Source organism: Perca flavescens, chromosome 9 (assembly GCF_004354835.1).
Source record: "Perca flavescens isolate YP-PL-M2 chromosome 9, PFLA_1.0, whole genome shotgun sequence".
NCBI lineage: Eukaryota > Metazoa > Chordata > Actinopteri > Perciformes > Percidae > Perca > Perca flavescens.
Window position 1 is genome coordinate 27,382,655 of NC_041339.1, and position 23,453 is coordinate 27,406,107.

A 23,453-nucleotide genomic window follows, 5' to 3' on the forward strand; every position below is an offset into this window, starting at 1 on the left:
TAGTGTTGAAACTTAAAAGCAAATAAGAACAACAAACCACTCCTTATCTTCATTTGTATACAGACGGTCCTTAATATCACATCAGAAAAAAAGACCCTACCTTTATTTTCTCAGGGTCCATCTCTTTGGCCATCTCCTCCTTCCTCATCTCTGCTATAGTCCTGGGCCCTTTCTTCTCTTTGGCCCCTGCAAAGCCCTGACCAGACAGCAGGTCATCAAAGTTGGCATGAAAGGCTTTGGGCTTAGAACCTGGCAGAGAGAGAGATGCAAACACAAAGAGACAAAACATACTTTTTAAAGCTATTTTAAGCCACTTATGGTCCTGCACTATTAGATGAAATGCAGTGTAAAACATTGACTTAGTGACAGATCCATTCCCACTGAAGAATGAATGTGCCTATTACTTTATGTAACAGAGACAATACAAATAAACATTGTTATGTAGAGAGGAGTAATACAACAAGGGCAGGGCATCTAGCTTCAAGAATTATAGCACCATATTCAAAATATGTCATGCCTACAAGAATTTATCAAATTCACAACCTAACCACAACATTTGCATCATACCAGAAACATCAAATATAATTCCACATCTCCTGCTCACCCATGGAAGCCTGTACTTTGCCCCCTGCGCTGGGCGAGCCCCCTCCCATTGCAGAGAAGCTGACATTGTAGTTGGGTCGGTTCTGGGGCGATGTGTGAGGTATGGGGGTGTGGCTGGGGCTGGGCTTTGGCTGCGGGGCAGGGCCCTGTCCTTGATGTGGCCATCCTCCACCGCCTCCAGCACCTGGCTGCCACGAGGGGAAGCCGGCTCCTGTGTGGGACTGCCACCCTTCTGCGTGCTGGGGAGACGGAGGATGTCGCGATGGGGAGCCCATGGGAGGGACGGAAGGGGCAGTTCCAGTAGGAGTGGTGGGTTTGCTGGAAAAGCCAGAACCTGCTAATGGAAAGGCGGAGATTATGACATAGTGTAAGGTGAAAATAACAAATGCTCAGATCAAGTGTTTCAGAAATTTTCTAGTGACTGACCTCCAAGGCTTCCCCCGAGGTTGCCTAAGTCAGCGAACGGGTCCAGGGTGTTTGGCTGGGTTTGGTGGGTGGGGGTGCTGTGGACCGAGCCTGTGGGGCTTGTAGTTGCTGACCGACTGCCCATACCAAAGCCTGCTCATGGATGAATCAACAAACAATGCGTATGTTTTTGAGCATAATATTTTACAGTTACGGAGGTGTTGTGGTCTTCAGCAATCAGTTCCACCAGCTCCCGCTGATGTAAATACATTCAAAAAGGTTTCGTAGGCTTCCACAAGTAAAGTATTAGATGAACATTAAGTGCTCTTTGTCTGTTGTGTGTGTGTGTGTGTGTGTGTGTGTGTGTGTGTGTGTGTGTGTGTGTGTGTGTATGTGTGTGTGTGTTTGGGTTACTGGTTTCTACCTGTGCTTGTAGTAGCAGGTCTGGTCCAGTCCCATCCTCCCTTTGCATTTAGCTGCTGAATGTTGACGGTTGGGGTGGCGGGCGGGACTGGGGAACCCCGGCCTATTCAAGCACATGAAGGTTTATCACAGACTGAGCGAACAGTGAATGGCAACTGAGCATGACATTCAACGAATAAATGAATTAGCATGATACACTGATTAAAAGGCATACTGATAATCTTGTTGCTCTGTAAAGGTAAACAGCCTAAAGGCTTCAGGCTGAAGATGTTGATGGTTAATGGAGAATGATCTGTGCTGGGGGTGAAATATCAAGTCTGTGCCATCTCTATGCAATACTAATCAGACAGGCTGTAAATACTCATCATAACTCATGCAAACCCATTCATTTCCAAACATACAGCAGCAATAGAAAAAGGCTCTCTTGCAAAGCCAGCATGTGAGTAAGCAAAAAGTAGAGCAAAAATAAGAGAAACTAAGAAGATATTAAAAGCAGTGCTGTCTAATATATCTTGGGGTAGAAAAAAGTTTTAGATGTTTTAACCAGAGTTCATGTGCAGAGACAATCACGATGCATGTTTATGCCTTACCATTGTACAGACTCTTTAATTAGATCCAAAATGCTGTGAGACAGTGCTTCAGAAGCATGCCTTACCCAAGCTTGTAGGCTGCAGGGTGGGTGATGGAGAGCGTGTAGCATGCAGGAAGGGGTCTGGCTGCCCCACATTACCTGCTCCAAGGAATGAACCCATCATGTCCTGAGGCTTAGGCATGGGACCCGTCCCAAAGGGATCAAAACCTGAGGGAAACAAAAACACCAATGCTATTGTCTTACTCTAGAAAATGATATGGCCAAACTGCACTTTTTCAAAAGTTGTTTCATTTTATTTTCTTCACTTTTGCATTTTGCACATTTGCTACTGGGTTTCTGTATGATATATTTTCAAATAATCCTAACTGCTTTACCTTGAGATGTTACTGTCTAGAATATTTATTTCAAGATTGTTTGTGTAACTGCATTACATATTGTGAATGTTTAAAATTATAATCTTGTTACTTTCCTTACAGAATATTTTCTTTTAAAAGGAAAATTAATTAATGTGATAGCACGTCTTCTTTTTTTACTTTTTATGGCCTGTGACCCATTTTTTCAGATTTTAAGATGACCCAGATATCAGAATTTGAGTATGGCATATTTTTACCTTACTTGACGTATTTACAGTATTCATTCATTTGTATGCCTTCAATTATTAATATATACCGGCTTAATAACTTATATCAGTCTTTAGCAATCCACTGAAACACCAATTGTGAACCAAGCAATCTAAACTTGCTTTGTGCAATATTACATTTTAATTTTAGAGTTGTATTTTCAAATTGAAAATTGTACTCCTAAACTCGGGATCTCACCTGATGGCGCAGGAGAGGGACATGGCGAGGCAGTGTTTAGGACTACTTTCTGTGGTGTGGACTGGGCAGATGAGGCCCCACTGGTTGGCTGGGGTGGGCCCCCGAACAAGTCCCCTAGGAGGTCAGTGGTTGCGGCTGCAGCAGACGGGGGCTGAGATGAAGGACAGTTGATCTCCTCCCCATCGAGGCCAAGAAGATCCATTTCTTCAGCGGGTGCAGAGGTGGCAGGCATCGGCGCAGAAGGGTCGAGTTTCTGGGGGGCCGTGCTGGCGTTGCTTCGCTGGCTGGAGAGAGAGAGCATATCATCATCCGAGGGCTCGCTCTCCTCGCCGTGGCCCCGACCGTCTGGACCTCCGTGGGGCCGACTTGGCTCTGCAGAAGGATGAGACGGAAATAGAAGGAAAGAGGTAGAGAAAGATAGAGACAGAGGAAACATGTAGTTACCAAATGAGACAGAGGCATGCGAAGTGGAGAAGGTAGAGAGAAATAACAACACAGACAAAGGAAATTAATTAGGGAAAAGCATACAAAAATACAGAGTAGGTTAAGAGAAGAAAGGAGGGAAAAATGTGTCATCTCTGCTACAAGCACCAGCTTTTCTCCTGATACTATGTACACTGTGTGCTATAATACATAAACTGCACACTTTGCAGTGTGCACTGGTAGCTGCTCTTAGCTACTTAGCTAATTGGAGGAGATCATTTCTAAAACAACACATAAATCTTTATGTACAAGGATCCAATCAATAAAATATACTAGTAATGCTTTTAAAGAAGGGATGGGATGTACAGTATGACTACAAACTTCAGCTAATATTTATCTAGAGCAATATTTCACTTTGGTAGAATTTCTTTCAATTTGTACCACTTATTGCTTCACAGTTTCTAAGTTTGCTTCCAGGATCATCACCAGGATTGTGTGTTTTTTTTTCCCAGTTTCTATATTTCTCTGGATAGCCTACAGGGCAAATATACATTGGTCTGCTGTTGTAGGATATCACAGGAAATACTTACACTAGTAATTTATTCAGGTCCCCATATTAAAGTCATCTACCAAAATGATACATCACTGCATAACAAGGATAGGGTTCATTTCAATTCAATCAATAGGTACAGATCTTAAATGGAAACAGCAAAGTGATTTTCCAATAACAGAAGACATAATCGTCAATAGGATCAATGCTCTCTCTACATTTTGAGGAGAGAATGATTGAATTGAACCAAGCCCTGGTATACTGAGTTTCTCTAACATATCTGTGGTCTCCTCTACTGTCTTACCCTCCAGATCCAATCCCTCCATCTCATCTTGTAGGAACAAAAATGAGAGTTAGTTTATTAGTGTGTTCTTGTGTCTGCATGTAAATGCACGTGAATGTGCTTTTGAATATATTAGCCAACCTAATCACTGATCTACTGCAGCTGTGCACCATCTTAACACATTTGTGCGCAGAATTCTTTGTAGTGTATGCATGATGAATTTGTGAGTATGGTTGTTTGTGGATGTGTATTATTCACTTGTATCCTTGTGGGCACAAGTCTAAGTTTTAGACTTTTAATTTCTGGCTGGTAGCCTATCCGTTTTTGTAAGTAGCTGACATGGTTAGAATTTGTGTTAAATTAGTGTAGTTTAGGGTTTATGTTTAGGGTAATTAGTTATTGGTAAGGCTAAATAGTTAGTTGTTAAATCATTTTGTAACAGCTAACAAACAACAGTTAACAATTGCAATTAGCAATGTTGAATCACATTCAGCTTGTGAAGCTCTAACCTAGTAAAGCAAGTAATGATGAAAAATGTTGTGTAAACTAGATGTAAGCCTATAATATACTATTTACAATCACTGACTGTCAATCCAGAGGCATTCATGTAGCTACACAGGTTACATGCATTTGAATCAAGCCAAGGTATTTTGCTAGTAGCTAACTAGCTAGCTAGCTAGCTGGCTTCCTGCTATTTTTGTTTTCTTTTTTGTTGTATTTTCTCATTGAGGTTGTAAGCTAAAACTTGACACAGGAGCTTTTCTGTCCATAGTTTTAGCTTTACAACTAACTTACTGCTACTAATGTAACAGGTGGTAAAATTTGACATATTTGGTATTTAAAAAAAATAGTTACCTTTTAACAACTACAGCTCCCACAAGACTTTGACAACACATCTGTGTCAGAGTCATGAGCGATGTTTTCATTGAATATACACAATATAATCACTAGTTTATATTTGTTTAAATGACAAACGTTTAATAGCCAGTATTTAGCTATGGACAGAAAAACCCTTGAGCTTTTCAAAGAGAAAAATACACAAAAGCTAATGGATCACACATTTAACATAGAGCTCCCCACCTTAAGTGTGATGTGCAGTATGTTATGGATTCAACATATGTGTGCAGTCCACATTAGCAGAGACCATTTGTGTGTCATATTTGTCCCCAGTGTACCCGTCCCAAGAGTACCAGCGATAGCCAGTGCGTCCTGGTGCTCCTGGTGGCAGGAGAAGAGCACGTTGGGGTTGAGGTCTTTAACGGGGAACTGCTCCCACGGCGGCGTCAGGTCCTTTTGCTTGTCCACCCCTTCCACCTCCACGTCCAGTATCACATGGAAAAGCTGGGGATACTTCTCAGGAGAGTCGCATGCATCCAGCTCTGGTCTGAGGGGGTGGGAAATAGGGTGAATAAATAATGTGTGATATAGTGAGAGATGGAAAACAGACTGGAATCAGCAGGGTTTGTTTTTTTAGCCGTAGTGGTACAAGTGATTAAATAGAAGAAATATCCTTACTTGTTAAACTTTAACATGGTGGTACCAGGCGCAATGAAGCCAGTGTGGAACTGTATCTGGAAGATCTGGGTGTTGGACACCTAATAACAGTAAAATAAAGAAAGTTTGGACCATGGTATTTTAGTGTATCATACCAAATTGCATCAATAGCCAAATGCACTGCAGTCTTTTACAGCATACTGTATAAAGCACAGCTTTCTGTTGGACTATATGATGTTAATTCACAGAGAAATTGCATATTGTGTTGCCGTCCTTATGTCTATTTTCATAGATTTTGCCATTATTCCTATTCCTGTAGTTACATATGCACTTGCACAATGCAATCAAAACCTATAAAGGAAATGTGGCGGTCGAACACCTTTAAACTAATATACTGCATTTAGCACATGCTGTTTGAAGTTAAATAATACGATAACCAGAAGAAACAATGGCCTAAACTAGAGGTTGTTAAAAAAAGTTTTTATTTTAGTATTTACCACATTTCCACATTTCCATAAAATAGGCTCATCAGTAAATTTAAAATCTGTTTCAAACATGTCACTTCTTGCTTCTTATTTTGTGGGTTTGCGTTTGGACTCAAGTTTCTCAATGGCTAATAGTCCAATATGAGCTTGTTACAACCATTATCCAGCATTATTATTGTGCAACATCTTGTTTGTGTCAAGTTTGATCAAGATGTTAACTTTATCAGCACACAGACATGGTTTTTCTCAACATATGTTGTCTCTTTCAGTAAAAAAGACTTTGTAGGATGCACAGCATAGAGGACATTAAGTTTACCTTGGCCTGCAGACGTCCTCCGATGGTCGACCTCATGTGGTAGACTGAAACAATAACGTCTCCTTGCACACTCACACCCAGAGGGAAAGCGATCTTACCCTCTTGGACCCTGTGCTCTCTGGACATGCAGAGTGTGTAGGAGGGAGGGACATGGGCAGGAGGAAAGAATAAATGGGGCAGCAATAATTACGGGGAAATGTTGCAGAGAGGGAGATAAAGGGAGTGGAGAATGAGGATAAAAAAGGCATGATGTGTTTCAGACTCTTTAATCATACTTTCATATACGCTGCATAAAGTCTTGTTTCTATTGAGGCTTACAACTTCACTGCCCCTACCTCATCCTCTCGTACTCCTGTGAAGTGGTGAAGATCTTCGTCTCCCCGATGAGGACGTCGCAGAAGGGCCGACAGCCACTGCGCTGCTTGTTAAAGCAGGGGACCGGAGTTATGGTGAGACCCTTGATCATCAAGGGCTTGGAGTGGGGTAGACTGGGCTTCTCTGACACCATGCTACACACATAGCCTATGTACCTGGATAGAAAGAAGGAAAGATAATTGCTTTTATCCCGTTTTAGATTTTCAATGTTTGCATGCCTCACTTTGTGTTCTGTGTATATGATAAGGATGATGTTATTGCTGCCATTTCCATAAGTTCTCAGTCAATTTGCACTTAAACTCTGACTCATGAAGGAGATCTTGTTAAGGACGGATAAATAATACAGCTACTGGCTGTCATGGTAATAAAATGTTCATCCTGCACTTTTTATGTTTCAATTAGCCTATCCCCATACATCAGCAAATCTTCTTAAATGATGCTGTTATGCTCTAAAAACATGTATTGCCTTCTAAAGGGGCAGATAGGGGAATAAACATAGTGGAACCCGCTGATGATGTGAATTTGTTTCTAACCCCAACATCCAGTTTATCCAGTTGGAATTCAGTTTATGAGTGAAAAGCAATTCACTCTTTTTCTGCCTGACATTTATTTTGTTATATGTTAATTCTGGCAGCTGGTAATATGTAGTATTCAATTGCAGAGAAAAGAAGAAAGTGTTACAAAGAGGCCACAGGCCAAATTGAATTCTAGTGTGTTTAGTGTGAATATATTTCCCCGTCCTTTCTTTCTCCCTCACTTCCCCTCTTCTATTTCTCAATCTCTGTCACAACCACATGCACACACACATACACGCACATATTCAGAATTACAAACCTGTGGTGTGAGGGCCAGAGGCCGGAACCTGGTCTCTTGGCGCTGAGCAGCTGCATGGCAGGAACTGGGTTGTTGAAGAGGTGGCAGAAGCAGAACATGGCACAAACCAAAACACCAGAGAGAGCACGGCCATCCTAAATTAACACACAGCAAAGGAGACACTGAGACACTTGAGTAATTGTTATATTTAAAAGCTTTACGAATCTACTTTTTGGTCTTGTCTGCCATGCATGTCAACCCCTGCACTGCTTCCATTTACATCTTAGCATTGCACTAATGACAGTAGCAAGTGTGAAGATGTGTAGATCCAGCCACTGAACAAAGTGACTCAAAGTTTCTGAATGCTTGCTGTAACTCCAGCTCTAAGATGAACTGTTAAAGCCAGAATCTACCTAACTTATTACAAGCCATAGCTCAAAGAAGTTCATTTATTCATGATGAAGTTATGTGCCCAAACAGGCCGACACTAAATATAACTGCAGTAGAGATATTTGCTCACTGAATGAACTCACTGTATTTACTCAGAGTTCATTTCAGATTACAGGGAGACAAAAACATTCTTGTGATCCAGAGCAGAGAAAACATTTATTTTAAAAAGGAACCATTTGGCGGAGGTTATGCAAGATGGAGCAGTTTGCCAAGCCACAGCCAAACCACAGTGACTTGGCAATAACATGCCCCGCCACATGCCAGTGTACAGTGTGGCTGTCACTGAATTAGAACAGACAGAAAACCCTGTTTCACTGAATACTTTAGTAGTGATTGTATTGCAAAACATTTGTATTTAGGGGTTTAACTGTGTTTGAAATATGCCTGGCATTATCAAAGCTGTACATTATCATCATAGACGTATTAAAAGTGCAACTGGTTGCTGAGGATTTTTCTTTTCCAAAACGTATCTCTGCCAAGCAAAATACATGTATTTTGGACATTAAGACTCCTTTATCTACCTCTTAAACTGTAATATCTCTTTTTTACCAAATGCAGACACCTAAATAGGAGACTCAAGAATACATCCAATTCTATGACCAACATACTGAAACATGACTCACATCCACAATTTAACTGAATTTGAACCTCCAAGACCAACATGTGGGACTTAGATGCTCTTTTGTTTTAGTTTCTCAGGGACATTCAATTCTCTTTTCAATGCAAAGACCAAGTGATGAGCGACAACAGAGGCAGATGAACTGACAGGACTGAGATGAGCCAAACAGAAACAATCAGTTTCACAAGCTCCAAGCTGTGTTTTACTGTATTTAAAATTAGAGAAATAGGAAAGAGGCTAAACATGGGGTTTGTTTCCCTCGTTACGATTCCTTGTCTGTGGGGCTTGTAACTTTCATTTGATGGAGAGTGGGAAGATCACCTCGCTAATTTTGTAGAAGGAGAAAAACAAGAGGTTGACGGTTTTGTAAAATTATCACTAAATATGTCCTTTTTTATTGTCACAGTACAATCACCATGTTTCACACTGTGAAAACCAAACCAAAAGGTTAAAGTTGAGATTTTTAGGATCAGGACTTTCATAAAGTCATCTGTGTTGGCAGCATCTGTGTTGGCAGTTAATATACATTAGAGTGGAGACAGAGGGCCTCCCTCTGAGTACGTTTCAAATTGTCCTCTTGCAGCATCTTTTGAGCGCTGTGCATAGACTCAAAAGTGAGTTAATTAAAAAACAACTCCAAAAACTGGGATGTCCCTACACATAAAAATGCCTTCACTTCATAGTAAACTGAATGAAACATGGCAATAGACGAGGTAAGCAGTGCAAAAGCAAGAACAATTTGCATTAGCTTCAATAATCTGTACAATCAATGGAAAAATAAGTGGAGGATAGGGATAAATGTGATGAAGGTACCGTGTATGACTATATGAGCGTCTTCTTACCGAGCAGGTGATGACACAAACATTCTTGGGATTCTGTTTGAGCCAGTTGTGCATGTTCTTACACACAGCAAACAGGTTGTGGAGGCTGGGAGCCTGGCGAGATGGCCAATTACACTCTGAAACCTGGAACGAGTTGGTGGAAGAAATGAGAGAGGGAGAAGGAATGAGGAAAATAGGGAGAGGCATAGAAAAAAAGATAAGGAGAAAAAGTGCAAAGAAAGGCAGAGAGACAGGGTTGAGAAGAGAGAGGAAGAAAGTTGAAGAAACAGAGGAAACCAAAAAAAGATATAAAATCAGGAGATGAGGAGAGGTGGAGGTTAGCAACACCGCTGAAGTAGCAGAGCAAAACAAAACACCAGTTGCCATGATGAGTCATCTGCATGAGATACAGCAACTTCCACAAGCAGACAGGGGGCCATCTTGGCCATGTTAACTCGACAGCTTGACTCTTCAGCGTTCTTGGATGTTTCTGCCGGAGGGTGGCAGTCTTTTATCTATAGAGATCCCACATGTGCCTCCCACTTGAATCCAAATCCAGCTGTGCAAAAGTGCTGCATGACATGACCAAAAGACTCCATGCTGAGATTAGTCATAACCACAAAGATGGAATAAAATAGAATAAATAGAGCATTCAGAATCAGATCCTGCTTTTGAAATGGTAATTTAGCTGGGGCACTTGACCCATAAAATAGATTTTATTTTAGATTTTTTAGATATAGATTTTTATTTAGAAACCTCTATGGTCACAAGTGGTTATTGCTGTGGTGAATCATGTAAAAGATGCATGATGAATCACTGCTGTAGAATATTAAATAGCAAAAAATACTTATTATCTATGCAAAAATACACTCACTAATGTTGCTATATCGGTGAAGAGCATCCCCAAATGTCCTTCCAGCTCACGGTCCATCCACAAAAACAGTTAACTGGAAGAACATTGTGTTAATTGGAGATGCTGTGGGGCTCTATAATAAAGTGTATCTTTAAAGCATGAAAGGCCAGTAATATATTATCTGACTAAATATTGAGTATTTAAAGCAGTAATGCACCCAATGTCCTGAGTTAGAAGTGTTATAGTCATGAGTTCACATGGTGTTTGTCTGAATTAAACCTCCATTTTGATAATATATATTTGATAAAATATAATGACTCTGTACTGTGACTGAGTTGCTTACACTGCTGATCCCACTGTGAAACACCTAACTTTGCAGCTCTTTGAAGCTCTCAGCCATTTTTACATATTGTTTTACTTCTCTGCTCTGTATGATGGCCTCCCAGTGAGTCTTAGCAAAAACACTATATGTAACAGTAGCAAGCAACCTGCTAAAATAAATGGACAAAGCGATGCTGTAGACTTCCACAGAGACCAGTGAAGTCTATTAGAAGCACTTTTCCGGTGATGGCTGAACGTTACTGCGCAGCCTCCACCTGAGAGACGACGTAAATGTGACGTGAGCAACCTGTCTGAAAGTTGTAAGTCTTCTGGTAGCTGTGCCAAGAGAAATCTCAATCATTCCCATTCTGCTGTTTGGTGCTGGACAGGTACATACATACAGCAAGTTTATCACAGCTTTATCTGGGCATCTAAAAAAACTGATGACAGCTGTGAGGGTGAACCAAAACTAAATGTTGCAGGCTGTAAAACCAAAACATAAAGAAAATTGCTAAAAGGCTTTGTAAAGGTTTGGGGTATTGTAGAGTTGGATGATACTTCTCTGTGGGTTTGTCACTAAAAGTTCCCTCGACGACTTACTCCCCAGTGAAAAAGAAAAATACATTGTAGCTTAAACGCTGGCAAACCAAAAATAGCTATCAAACTGTAAAAATAAGTCCTCATATCTCACTCTAGTGTTGTAATAATCCAGGGAGTGAAAATGGTGCAGCAACCACGCTGTAAGAAATAATTCGTAGAAAAACGGATAATGTCCTGGCAGAAAATTACCAGTAGCTTTTCCGTTAAGTTTACGGACATTTCTGTTAATCCCAAAATGGAAAATTCTGTAGATTTACAGTATATCCTCTGTACCTTTAAACAGACATTTCTGTTAATCCAAAAATCAAAATATGGAAAAACACCTGTGAAAAATAATTACAGAAAATTCCTTCATTAACACAGTACAAACTAATAAATCTGTAACAGCTTCATCCGTGGCTTCATGAGGCAATATCACACTCACCCTATTGGAGAATTTGGCGCCGCGGTAGTTGCGCTGTGATAGATTGAAAACAGTGTAGTGGTCGGCATGGCGGCTGTCAAGGAAGGACCGAATGTCCTCTATGTGGTTCTGGTAGCCAATCTGCACTGACTCCGCAGGGTAGGTCATCACTGAAAATAAAATCCATCATTCAGGATGATTTTAAGAGTTTCATGCACTGTTGGTGCTGACGTTTACATACACATATCATCATATACATCATATGCATATGATAAGCTCACATTCTGACAATGTCATCTTTCTTTTATCCTCCTCTACAATTATTCTGCAATTAGTGAATCCAAATTTTAAAAACATACTTTTTTTCAGCCATGTATTTCCATGTACCAATCATGATTTAGCAATGTTTGAATTTAAATCTAATTATAGTTGTTGGCTTGTTTGGTCACTGCCAATCAAATCTGACCAAACCAAACTCACATGGTCCTAGGTTTTGAGTGTTAAATTCTTAATAAATAATAATTTAACAAAATCGTTTGTATTTTGATTGTCGCTTACATGGGTGATTTTTTAATGTTAAATGTAGAATCACTTAAGATTTCAAACTAACTTGGTGCTTAAAAATGCAGCTTTTTTTTTTTAAATAATGAAAATTATTGACTAATTTATTATTTCTGGTGACAATGTTAGACTGCATCTACACACACCTCACGCATGCACAACACTCGACACCATTTGCTACAACTAAATGTGTTTTACCTATGATCCGTGATGTAATGTAGGCAATGTCCAGCTCCCCTTTAGTGTACCTGCGGCAAAGAAAGAAGATTATTTTTAAAGATTATTTTCAAATATTCTTTCCATGCAATTCTCATGAAACCGAAAAAAGAGAGAGCAATAATGAGAGATAATTATAAGTGTAGTACGCTGCTTCTGTTTGAAATGTTTTTCTGTAATCCAAAACACAGTATATGCTAAAATATGGGCTGGTTCAATTATCCCTGGTGTGTGATAATCTTTACATTAATATGGAGAAAATATAGTTTGCTAAGATGTTGAAATGTCCTCTGTTGTGAGTAGCGCTTGAACCTTTCAGGACCTTTCCTTCTGCATTTGGTGGCCAGAGGTGCCATTATATCGCAGTATTGTAAATCGCAATATGACTTTTTCTCAAATCCTGCAGCCCTTATGTCAACCTTCAGCAATGTTACAAGCAAAAAGACTGCGACTGAGTCCAATGACACCCCAACAAATCTTTGAAATTTGCACAGTATTCGTGAAACAAAAGTATTCGTGAAACCAAATGCCTTTGTATGTTTTACAGGTATACTGTTATACAGCAGGCACAGCATGTCTTAATGGTGTTCAAGCAATTTAAGCATTTAGTCAGGAGAGTCAAAAGATACCCTGTTGCTGAAAAATGTCAAATCATTAAAAAGAAGAAATCAATGCATGACCAGCATCCAAAAGGTTCTCCAGCTCTGCTTCTCTGCTGTCAGTGCATCAGGCTGCATGGCATGCATATCCAAGTAGTTAGATTCAACAGGCTTTAGAGCAGAAGCTTCCATGTGTCTGGCTGTGTGCAAGTTGTCTTTTTCAGTTTTACCGCACTAGGTTGAACTGCTGGGATCAAAGGAATACCATATGTGAATCCTTCAATTGAGCATCATTGACTTTCGTTTCTAAATTTAGCGAGTCCATATGGAGTTAATTTTTTATTTTTTTCAAATCTCTGAGAGCAGCTGCAGTGCACACGCATACAAGTAATCCACGGCTGCTGCACAATGGAAGTGATGGAAAACAATGCTTGTGAAACACTATGAAGCAGGTGCAGAGTAGAGAGGAGTTTGTTTAAATGTGTTCTAATTGTTTAAAATTACATTTTTTTCTTATTTATTGTAATGAAAGAGTCATTAAAGAGTAATTTACAAAAATGTTTTTCCCCAGCAGTACATGACTGGACTACCCGCTGTACTGCAATTATCATGAAAAACACATTAGTAGGCTAATGTGCATCAGATTGAGTTGACTTGTTGCCTACTGTGAAAATCCCCAAAGCAGGACTGATCTGGGGCCAATCCCCTCTGTGTGGTCATGGAAAAGTGCCATATGACCCTGATGCAATCCTAGAACTGGTTATACTGTATAATGCTGTGCAACTAAAATAGTCTGCTTTGGAGTGACAGCATGCTAATTGTGTTTTGGGATTTATATTTGTAGTGCACATAAATGCATTTTTGGATGTATTATATGGTAATTCCTAAAGAAAAGAAAAACATTTAATTGTTGTGTGGCATAGACAACTGCTAATATAACAAATAACCTGAGTTAAATCCATCAAAGATGTTGTGTCTGTAAGCCCTCCATAATGAAATCATTGGACCACAGTTCAGGATTCTATTTTCATCTAACTCTGTGTATTTATCCCGGAGTAAAAATGAAGACTACAGCTTTCACAGTGACATGGAAGGAAAGTATCTGAACTCTATTCTCCTATTTTTCAGCCAGTATAAGACTACTTTTACCTTTATGTGGGTTTGCTATAAACGCACATTGTTTATTATCTTGGTGAAAAAGAAGAATATTTGAAGAATGTTAAAAAAGATATTCTAAGGAACTGAAAAAAAGCTGAATTCATTTCTACCATTTTATCTTGTCCTCTATTTTTTTGTCCCAGAAATATTTTTATTTGCTTCTCTCCTGAAATACTGTAGCTCCTGGGCTATTAAAGGAGAGAAGCAGGTCAGGTGTCAAGTTTAAATGGCCATGGCCAACAGCCATGGAGTATAAAAATGAGCAGTCTCCCTGACCTCTTGAGGTTAGAGCTACAGCCAATTAAAATGTACTGCAAGGTGTGGTACGGAGAATAAAAAAGAGAGGAAAGACACGATCGGATAGAAGGGCAAAGCTTATTTTCCTCTATCTGCTAATCAAGCTCGCCACCATACTAGCTGTCCAAGGCTAATGTTTTGCTAACACAACTTTCTAAGCAGCAGTTAATATTTAATGTTGGGATAACTGTTATGTATTTTGACAAATTTTTATTTTTACTGTTGCTAAACTCTGTGTACATTTATTAGATCAACTGTGTTGTACTTCCTATGGGGACTTAATGTTGACCTTTCACTGGTTTTTTTCCGGTATAAGGGACAATGCAACTAATTTGAGTCAGTCTCTTTGTTTGTAAATCTAGTTCTCTTGGTTCTGTACTTTCTTTTTTAAAATAATGCTCTTGTTTAGGCTATCTCATCTTTTCCTAATTTTTAATCACTATAATTCAATGTATTGTCCAATACCCACAAGCACCAGCACCAAAGTGCCTGTTTCTTCTGGAAGTAAACATCAGGAGCATGAAAGCCATTTTAGGGCTGATTATGAGTGGAGAGGTGCTTTGATTCTCCATTGACTACACACACACACACACACACACACACAGAAACACACACATTCTCAAGCAAACTCAGTGTAAGTGGGCTGGATCCCGATGGATATTAGATTTGGGTTTTTCACATTCCTTGCATGCTTTGCTCCAAAATGCTCTATCCTCCATTTGTTTCATAATGGATACTTTAAAGTTAAGAATGACAACCAATATAAGAAGCAACAGAAAGGCACTGGCCATATTAGTTTGTACTGCAACCCACTGATCCTGGGGACCTAATTGACATAACATATTTCACACTTAAATAAAAATGCCACCAAAACTAAACACTACACCAGATTTTTTTTGTTATAGTTGATCCTGTTTAATTTCATCACAATTCTCTCACCAAACATTAGTATATTACTAGAAAAAGTGAGGAAGTTGTTTAGTGGAGAAATAATTACAGAGAGACAAAGATGTCAGCCAAGTGTTAGTTTTCATGAAATGGGGACAAATGAGAAATAAAAATGAGAGAGAGCTGAATGTGTGTCTGGTGGGGGAGGGTGGAGGGTGTCTCGGTGCAGAGTAAAGAGAACTGCGCCTTTCACAAAACCAGATCAGCCATCCAGACTCCATCACCGTTGTGTTTCTCACAGACAGAGGAACACACAGCTGAGCGTTTTTGACCGATTGGTTTCCATGCAAAACTTCTCTTCAGCCAGGTAAACAAACAAGCAGGCTGCTTTAAATAATTCAGCAACAGCCTTTTGCCTGGGATGTAGATGAGACAGAAGCAGAGAGGAACCAATCAAGTCTAGTTGGGGTGTTAAAAAAGGGCCTAGTTAACAACTGAACTCACAGGGGGTTTGCCTTGTATCAAGCTAAAAGACCTATATAAAAACAGAACATTGTGTAATAGACATTTCTACCGATGGGGTAAACAAAGATTACAATAGGTTCCTTGTAACTAGAATAAAGATCTGGCCACCACAAAACAATATATCATCTTAAGGGTAGTAAGAAAAAAACAAAAACAAAGAAAAAGATTATATTCTCCTACTACTTTCTGTCTGATACCTGCATTCATTTATTTTTTGGCCACTTTGGAACAGCGCAAAAAAAACTACAAACACAACTTTGACAAAATATTAGACTGACTCCAAAATTACAAGATGGCAGCGCCCGTATTTGGGATATTTTGGCATGACTTTTGTACAGTGGGAGAAAGTGGGGACACGTCCATCGTCTTTTTTACCATCTACAATTTACACATTCATCAGACACAGAGCAACATTAGCATTTATTTGGAGTCCACCTGATAAATGTTAATCCAATATTCACCCTCCTTTTAGCTCCTGAGGGAAATATCTGTCTCTTTAGCTGTTAGATGCTCCACTATGTTGGACTGTAAAACCAAAACAATGAGCTAATGGAACCTATAAACCTGCCCCGAGCTGAGGGGAAGTGCAGTCAGATCATAATTCTGTGTGTGTTTGTGACTGACCAACCCCTTTCATATAACACATAGACTTTTGATCCATTTTTAATAAAAAAATATTGATGAGAGCGGCTTTAACAGTGTTGCAGTGTTGTTTTGTCTTGCCTACGTTTAGACCGGTTTGAGTCTTGAAATAAATAAGCAATCTTGTTTTCTCTTAATTAATGTCTGGGATATTATAAATATCTTATTGAATATCTTATTACAAATAACTGTCTTAAAACATGTTGAATGATCTAAAGCAAATTGTCCTAAATCCTGAAATAAGATATTCTGACTTCCTTGAATTGATGTCCTGATTTGGCCAGTGGAAAAAGAATTCCATAAAGACAAACACATATGTCAGCAGAGTGTTAGTGGAAATTAAATGCAGACAAATAATTAAAAAACAAATGAAAATAAGTGAGAGGATGGATGAAAACCAGTGTCAAAGACAGAGAAAGAGACATAGCAGCCTTTTTTGCAAGGTGAAAGAGAGCTTCCGACCTCTCAAGAATACATCATTAGATCCTGCAGCTGTTTATCATACAGTATGTCTCTTATTAAAAGCTGACTGTCTCCAAGTTTCATGGAGCAACACAGGGAAACTACCAATGACAGTCAATGGGCAGGACCCAGAATATCATGATACTATATCTATACAGTCCTTCCGTCATGCTTGAAATGTGCTCTGTAGATCTACTAGATAGTCAAGCATCTAGCTCAGTCTAAAGATGTTGGTTTATTTATGAAGGCAATAACAACCCCCCACCCCCATCCTTGAGAAAGCACTTGTGTTGTCTCAATCATCTCTTCTGTCTTTCCATTTCTAAATACAACTATTACATGTTATGAATACAACAGCAGAATTAACTCTCCAGTGTGTCAGATCACAGCAGCATAGTAAATGTTGACACTTGTCATAGGATCACCAAAGAAGCCTGTCCGTCTAAGCACCTTTAAAGTGTACTGCACTAAGCTGTGGCACATTAATGTACCTCTGTCCATCTACCTTTCCGTTCTGAGGCTTTCAGCCGGTTGCCACGCTAGCCTGCCTCCCACCGCCCTATTATCCCAACCACCCACTAACACATACTTATACAGTCCACACACAAACACACAGGGCTCCAATGAAATGAATCCTTCTGTATCAACAGTGCACTGGCCGTTTGGCACAATGAACGGTCATGAATAATTCAGCCAGGAGAGGAGACGGCAAAGAGAGGAGAGGAGGAAAGGAGGAGCCGAGATGAGAGGCGGGCGAAAAACACCAGGGGAACGACCGGGCAGGAGAGTGGGAGTTTGCCAAGAGCAGAAGAGGGGAGACACAACGATCAAACTTGCTGAGTCAATAGTGAGAGAGGAGCTGTATGTGTTTCTGACAATACAGAGGGCCCTTTGTGCTGCCCTGTGCAGATGCCTGTGCACAAACGCTCTATACTGGGACGACCGAGCCGTGCCAGACTCTGCTGCCTCCCTCCATCCACACTGTTCTGTGTCTCTTCCAAAGTGTTTGGAAAATCACTTCACATTGTAATCGACAGGCTGAAACAAGATTCAGTTAGTAATTACTACATGTTATATTGTGGCATCAACTTGCCTCATCCATCATCACGGCTCTTATGTTTGGAACATGTAGCAAAGTTGGCCATAGCTCTCTCAAAAAAAACAACAACTGTGGACTCAGTTGCCAATTATGCAACGTGGCTGTGGGGTAAACATGTTTCTCAGCAGTTGCATTACGCTAGCTCACCAGTGTATTCTGGTCATTTCATGCTATTTTGATTGTTTGGTTCGTACTGTAGATGTGGGTTGTAGCAGCTGTTACATAGTGGGATTGGAATGCCAAAATGTCAGGATTCTGACGCAGGCTGAGTTTGTTCCCCCGAAGCTTGGCTGCATCACTGTCTGTCTCACAGTGCAATCTAAGACCACCATGTCGATCTGACAACCAAAGTTTTCACAACATTAATCTCACAATTGTCAATGAGACAGCCAGCATTCACACAGTGTAAAGAGGCCTTAAAGCCTTTTTCTCCTCAACACACTGTGTCTTTGATATGAACCATGCCCAACCAAGTTACAGAGCTGTGGCACTGGCACTTTCAGACCTAAACGTTACAAACACAGACAAACTGCAGGCGATACTGTAGCACTTGCACCACCTCAGCCTGTGTTTTTTGTCCTCTAAGGGGAGTGTAGTGTTCACGGACGACCAGTGTTGTGTGTAATACGTTACAAAGTAATACGTTACAGTAACGTAACTACTAACGAAACGTAGTTCCTTTTTCAATTCAGCGCAACGTTACTTTTCCCAGGGACAGATTTGACAGCGACACTGCCTTCTCAGCTGCGCGCTCACAAGCTCCACACGGTACGTGACAGAGGCCGGTAGCAGAGCAATCATGGCAAGCGAGAAGCAGCCAACGCTAACTTTTGAGAGCGTTTTAAGCTTCGTGGCTTTTTGCTGGACAGCGCTCTGAGCCTACTTGACACATGCCACTATATCGCTGAGGACTGGCAGTTAAATCGGACATCCTACAAACAGAGCATGCCAGACTGACACAAAGCTTACAACCTCACAGATGGATGCGGTGGAGATGGGCTCATACATAGACTAGGCTACACACAGCGGACCGCTGTGGACTTGTGTCGGTCGCACGGACACGCACGGATTTCCAGAAAAGAGGCTGCGTGACGTGTCTACGACAATGCACGGACCATCGTGGCTGCGTGACCGGTACAAGTCGATACAGACATTACATACACTAACACCATGTAACGCCGATGACCTGCCGATGTGCATTCAACCCGCGTTGGACTCGTTCATAATACTTCCACAACACTGCGGACAACACACTACACTCATTGGACTGAACTCTGGTGGGGATGAGTCCACCTACAGGCAGGTGATTGACCACCTGGTGACCTGGTGCAGTCAGAACAACTTGGAGCTAAATGCTCTGAAGACAGTGGAGATGGTTGTGGATTTTAGGAAGGACGCATCTCCACCCGCCCCCATCACCCTGGGTGACTCCACAGTCAACATTGTGGAATTTCTGGGCTCCATTATCTCCCAGGACCTCAAGTGGGAGCTGAACATCAGCTCCCTCTTTAAAAAAAGCCCAGCAGAGGATGTACTTCATGCAGCAGCTGAAGAAGTTCAACCTGTCAAAGACAATGATGGTGCACTTCTACACTGCAATCATTGAGTCCATTCTCACCGGCTCCATCACCATAGCGTATCATCCGCTCTGCTGAGAAGGTGATTGGCTGTAAACTGCCATCTCTTCAGTACCTGTATGCCTTCAGCACGCTAAGGCAGGCAGGAAAGATTGTAGCCGATCCCTCTCACCCCAGACACAAACTGTTTGAACCTCTCCCCTCGGGCAGGAGGCTGCGGTCCATCAGGACCAAAACCTCACACCATAAAAACGGTTTCTTCCCCTCAGAAGTAAGCCTTACCAACAAATCCCCAGACCCCCACTGACACTGAGCCTTAATCCTACATCCTGTCCTCTGCACATTCTATATATCCTGAACTTTTTGCACATCCCTCTACATTTTTGTACATCCTGAACTAACCTTACAGCCTCTTTTTTCCTTCTTAGTGTTAAATAGTTGTATGTATGTATGTATGTGTTATTTGTTTCTGTACTGATTGTTTGTTTATTATATATTATTGTTTTTATGTATGCATCATCGACCAAAGCAAATTTCTAGTAAGTGCTTCTTACCTGGCAATAAATCTATTTCTGATTTCTGATTTCTAAGACTATCCTGATTAGTTTGGAAAAGAAAGGGTTTAAAGAACAGAGCTTGTGACCAGATTTTATTACTGTAATCTGAAAAAGACAAAATAGGATAAGGATACAGAAGAAGGGAAATAAAATAAAATAAGACTACGCAATGTAGGTTAACAACGTGCTGTTTCTGGGGTAAAAATAAAAAAGTTAAAATCAAATATTTCTACCTACTATGCCTAGTTTTGTAGTATCACAACTACAAACGTGGCTCTGCTCCTGTCTTTCCTTTCTCCTGGACGTATGAGGCTGCCCTAGCTTTTTGCAGGCAAGAGCAGTGCAAATAGCGAACAAATTATACAGCAAAAAAAAGAAGAGCGTAGTCTGTCTGGAGCTTGTACTGATGCTATTGAAATTGGATTTAAATGGAGGAACACACTTAGTGTTATTTTGGTCTCCAAACCTTGGTCTTTCAAACCAGAAGTAAAGCTAAGTATGGCAGCAGTCATTATTCTAGCTGTAGTTCAACACACATGCAGTTACCAGCGGGTGCTTTGCAATAGTACAGGACATCGTGCATGAACGCAGCGCTAACTTACGTGGAAACCTGATGCATGACCTTGGTGGAGGTGTCTTTCAACGTGTCCTTCAAGTTGTCCTTGAAGTTGCTGAAGAACTTCCCCGCGCCTCCCTTCACCATATCCAACAGTCCTCCGCCATAATTGGCATCCATTTCTGGGGAAAGAGAACCTTTAGTCAATCAGAATCCACAGGGAAACAAAATACACACACACAGAGAGGATGCCAACGGAGAGGCACACTTCCATGTAAAAGCACAGATTAAAAAAACCTGCCATCTTACTTTTTCAATAGAAAAATAATTGCTGTTGTTCTATGCAGACAATGTTGTTTAAAATGTATATAATGCCCAATTTAATAAATGTGATCCTTTAATTACAAACTGGAGTTTAGAGGTTTTCAATTGACTTCAGTGATGAACATATGAGTAACTGCATAACACGCATGTAGGTGGGAAGGAATGATGGACAAGGACACAAGAGACAAGACACATAATAAAATGCATACCATCTGGAGGGTGTGTGTGTGTGTGTGTGTGTGTGTGTGTGTGTGTGTGTGTGTGTGTGTGTGTGTGTGTTGGAAAAGAACCAAGTGTCATCTTAGTCAGCACCCCTGTGGTGATATGAGATTTTCTCGTTTCTCTCTTTCTCTGTCCCTCTCCTTCCGTATCCACACATACATGTACCAACTATAATGGCTTCACTTGAGCTGTAACTTAGCTGTACAGAAATTATACACAAGGCACGTTTTGGGTTGGATCATTCAGTGGTAAACAGCTGTTTGCTCAGATAGAGTTTGGGTTTAGTTATTTCATAATATAATTCATTCAAAAAATCTAAAAAGTTTTAAAGTAGGATATTTTATGTCAAATGGTGGGGAAAAAAGTCTGGAAAGCTATAGCCAATTTATGACCAATAGTTTAGCTTCAGATTTCACCTGATAGCAGCACTGCAACACCACCCAGATGTATTATACATGATCTGACTGTATCATGCTTTAATTATATTTTCCACAGTAAAGCCATGTTTAAGCAGTCCAACTCACTTTAGTTTGTTACACATCAGAAATCTTTTTTTCACATTTCCATTTGCAAAAGTTGGATAGTACCTGTTACCTTTTTTGGTACCCCCTAAGTCAAGGTTCCATGCGACCTGAGCTCATACTAAAAGATGGAATTAAAACACTGCAGACCACTGATCGGTCAGAGGGAATCATCACTAGCGAGACATACTGCACAAAATAACAATTAACTATTAAGAGTCAATGAGCCATCAATAGCTGTGTTTACTTTCTTACATTTACTTTATGAGAGTGACAGTGGGAAGATCCGCCTTGTTTCATGACTGAATATGAAACTGTTCACAGTGTTGAGGTTCTTTCGTAAACAATCACGGTGAACAGAAGGTTTCAGTGGAGATGGCTTTTCTAGTTGTGTGTTACTGAAAAGGAGACTTTTTTTCAACCTGCTTCATGTTGTGTTCACTATCAACAACCTCTATTTCCATCAATAACTTATAGGAGAAAACGCAAGCAGCCCATGCTGACCATAGTATCTCTTTAGCATACCGTACTGCGTAGCTACATCAGCTGTGCGATTAGGCTTCATTCTACACTGTTACTCCATAATGCACAAGTGTAAATAAAGCTTACCGTCAATAATGTGAGCAAATCTTGTTTCACAATTAGTTCAGCTAGGAAAGAAGCTGAGAGTTTACCATCGATGTTCACCAGCCAATAAGAGGTCAAGTTGAGCATGACATCGAGGTGAGGCATACAATGAGATAGTACAGTGTCATTAGCTGCAATTTGTTTGATGTTATTGCCACTAAGAACATAACCTAAGAGAAATAGCTAATTGGCTATTACAGGCCACTTTTTCTTCATGCTGGAGGGCCACTGTGCCTTTTTCTGTGTGGACCTATTAGTTACATCAGTGTTTCTCAAATGGGAGTACGTGTACCAGGGGTACTTTGGAGGACTGCAGGGGGTACGTGACATTTTTTGCTAAATGTTTTTCAGTTACAAGGCTGTAGTTACTTCTGTCTTTTTTTCCAAGTTTGTCGATTTTTTCAAAGTTTTTGTCGCTGTTTTTGAAGTTTGTCACTTTTATGTGTGTCCAAAACAATCATATCTCCTTCTCTTTAATGAAGAAATAACCAAATTCAAATGTTGGGTCAAACTCAGGTCTCACAGATGTGGATGCAGGCCATGCCCTACCTAGTATTTCCTCACATATAATGCTGACGTTATCACACTAATTTTCAAGTTTTTTACAGAAGAAAATCCTCTGAGATGTACCAGTTTTTTTTAGATTAAAATCTTGATGATTTTGTGGTGCAATGGAGGGGCACACTTTTGATTGATTTTAACAGCAGACTTTCGCACTTACTCACAAAGACATCACAAACACTGTCTCTGAGGAAATCTGCTGGCTGCTGAGACAGTGTTTCCCGATTAATCATAAACAGTAACTGATAAACTCTTTCACTACTGGTCTACTTTTGATCCCTCAATTCCTCTCTCTTTCCCTGTCTGGTTCACTCCATCCCATCCTCAAATTTAGACTTTTCATCTCTGACTGCACAGGAACTGAAATGACAGGGATTTTGTTCTGAAGAATAAAGCTCCTGCTTGTTGAACTCA

General features: G+C 40.4%; 1 protein-coding gene across 3 annotated transcripts in view; it reads right to left on the reverse strand.

Annotated features, from left to right (window-relative positions):
• Positions 1 to 23,453, reverse strand: part of dnajc6 (DnaJ (Hsp40) homolog, subfamily C, member 6) — a 40,312-nt gene that overhangs the window by 6,812 nt on the left and 10,047 nt on the right. For 2 of the 3 annotated variants that reach the window (XM_028587441.1, XM_028587438.1), the window contains 15 exons: positions 20,831 to 20,966; positions 12,407 to 12,456; positions 11,669 to 11,817; positions 9,492 to 9,614; positions 7,602 to 7,735; positions 6,728 to 6,922; positions 6,393 to 6,510; positions 5,613 to 5,692; positions 5,288 to 5,481; positions 2,842 to 3,213; positions 2,087 to 2,230; positions 1,433 to 1,534; positions 1,030 to 1,161; positions 605 to 940; positions 101 to 249 (listed from right to left, as the gene is read on the reverse strand). In XM_028587441.1, the coding sequence (XP_028443242.1) occupies positions 101 to 249; positions 605 to 940; positions 1,030 to 1,161; positions 1,433 to 1,534; positions 2,087 to 2,230; positions 2,842 to 3,213; positions 5,288 to 5,481; positions 5,613 to 5,692; positions 6,393 to 6,510; positions 6,728 to 6,922; positions 7,602 to 7,735; positions 9,492 to 9,614; positions 11,669 to 11,817; positions 12,407 to 12,456; positions 20,831 to 20,966 (2,414 nt within the window). The remainder of the gene's footprint in view (positions 1 to 100; positions 250 to 604; positions 941 to 1,029; positions 1,162 to 1,432; positions 1,535 to 2,086; positions 2,231 to 2,841; positions 3,214 to 5,287; positions 5,482 to 5,612; positions 5,693 to 6,392; positions 6,511 to 6,727; positions 6,923 to 7,601; positions 7,736 to 9,491; positions 9,615 to 11,668; positions 11,818 to 12,406; positions 12,457 to 20,830; positions 20,967 to 23,453) is intronic. The other variant, XM_028587439.1, reaches the window with a different exon arrangement.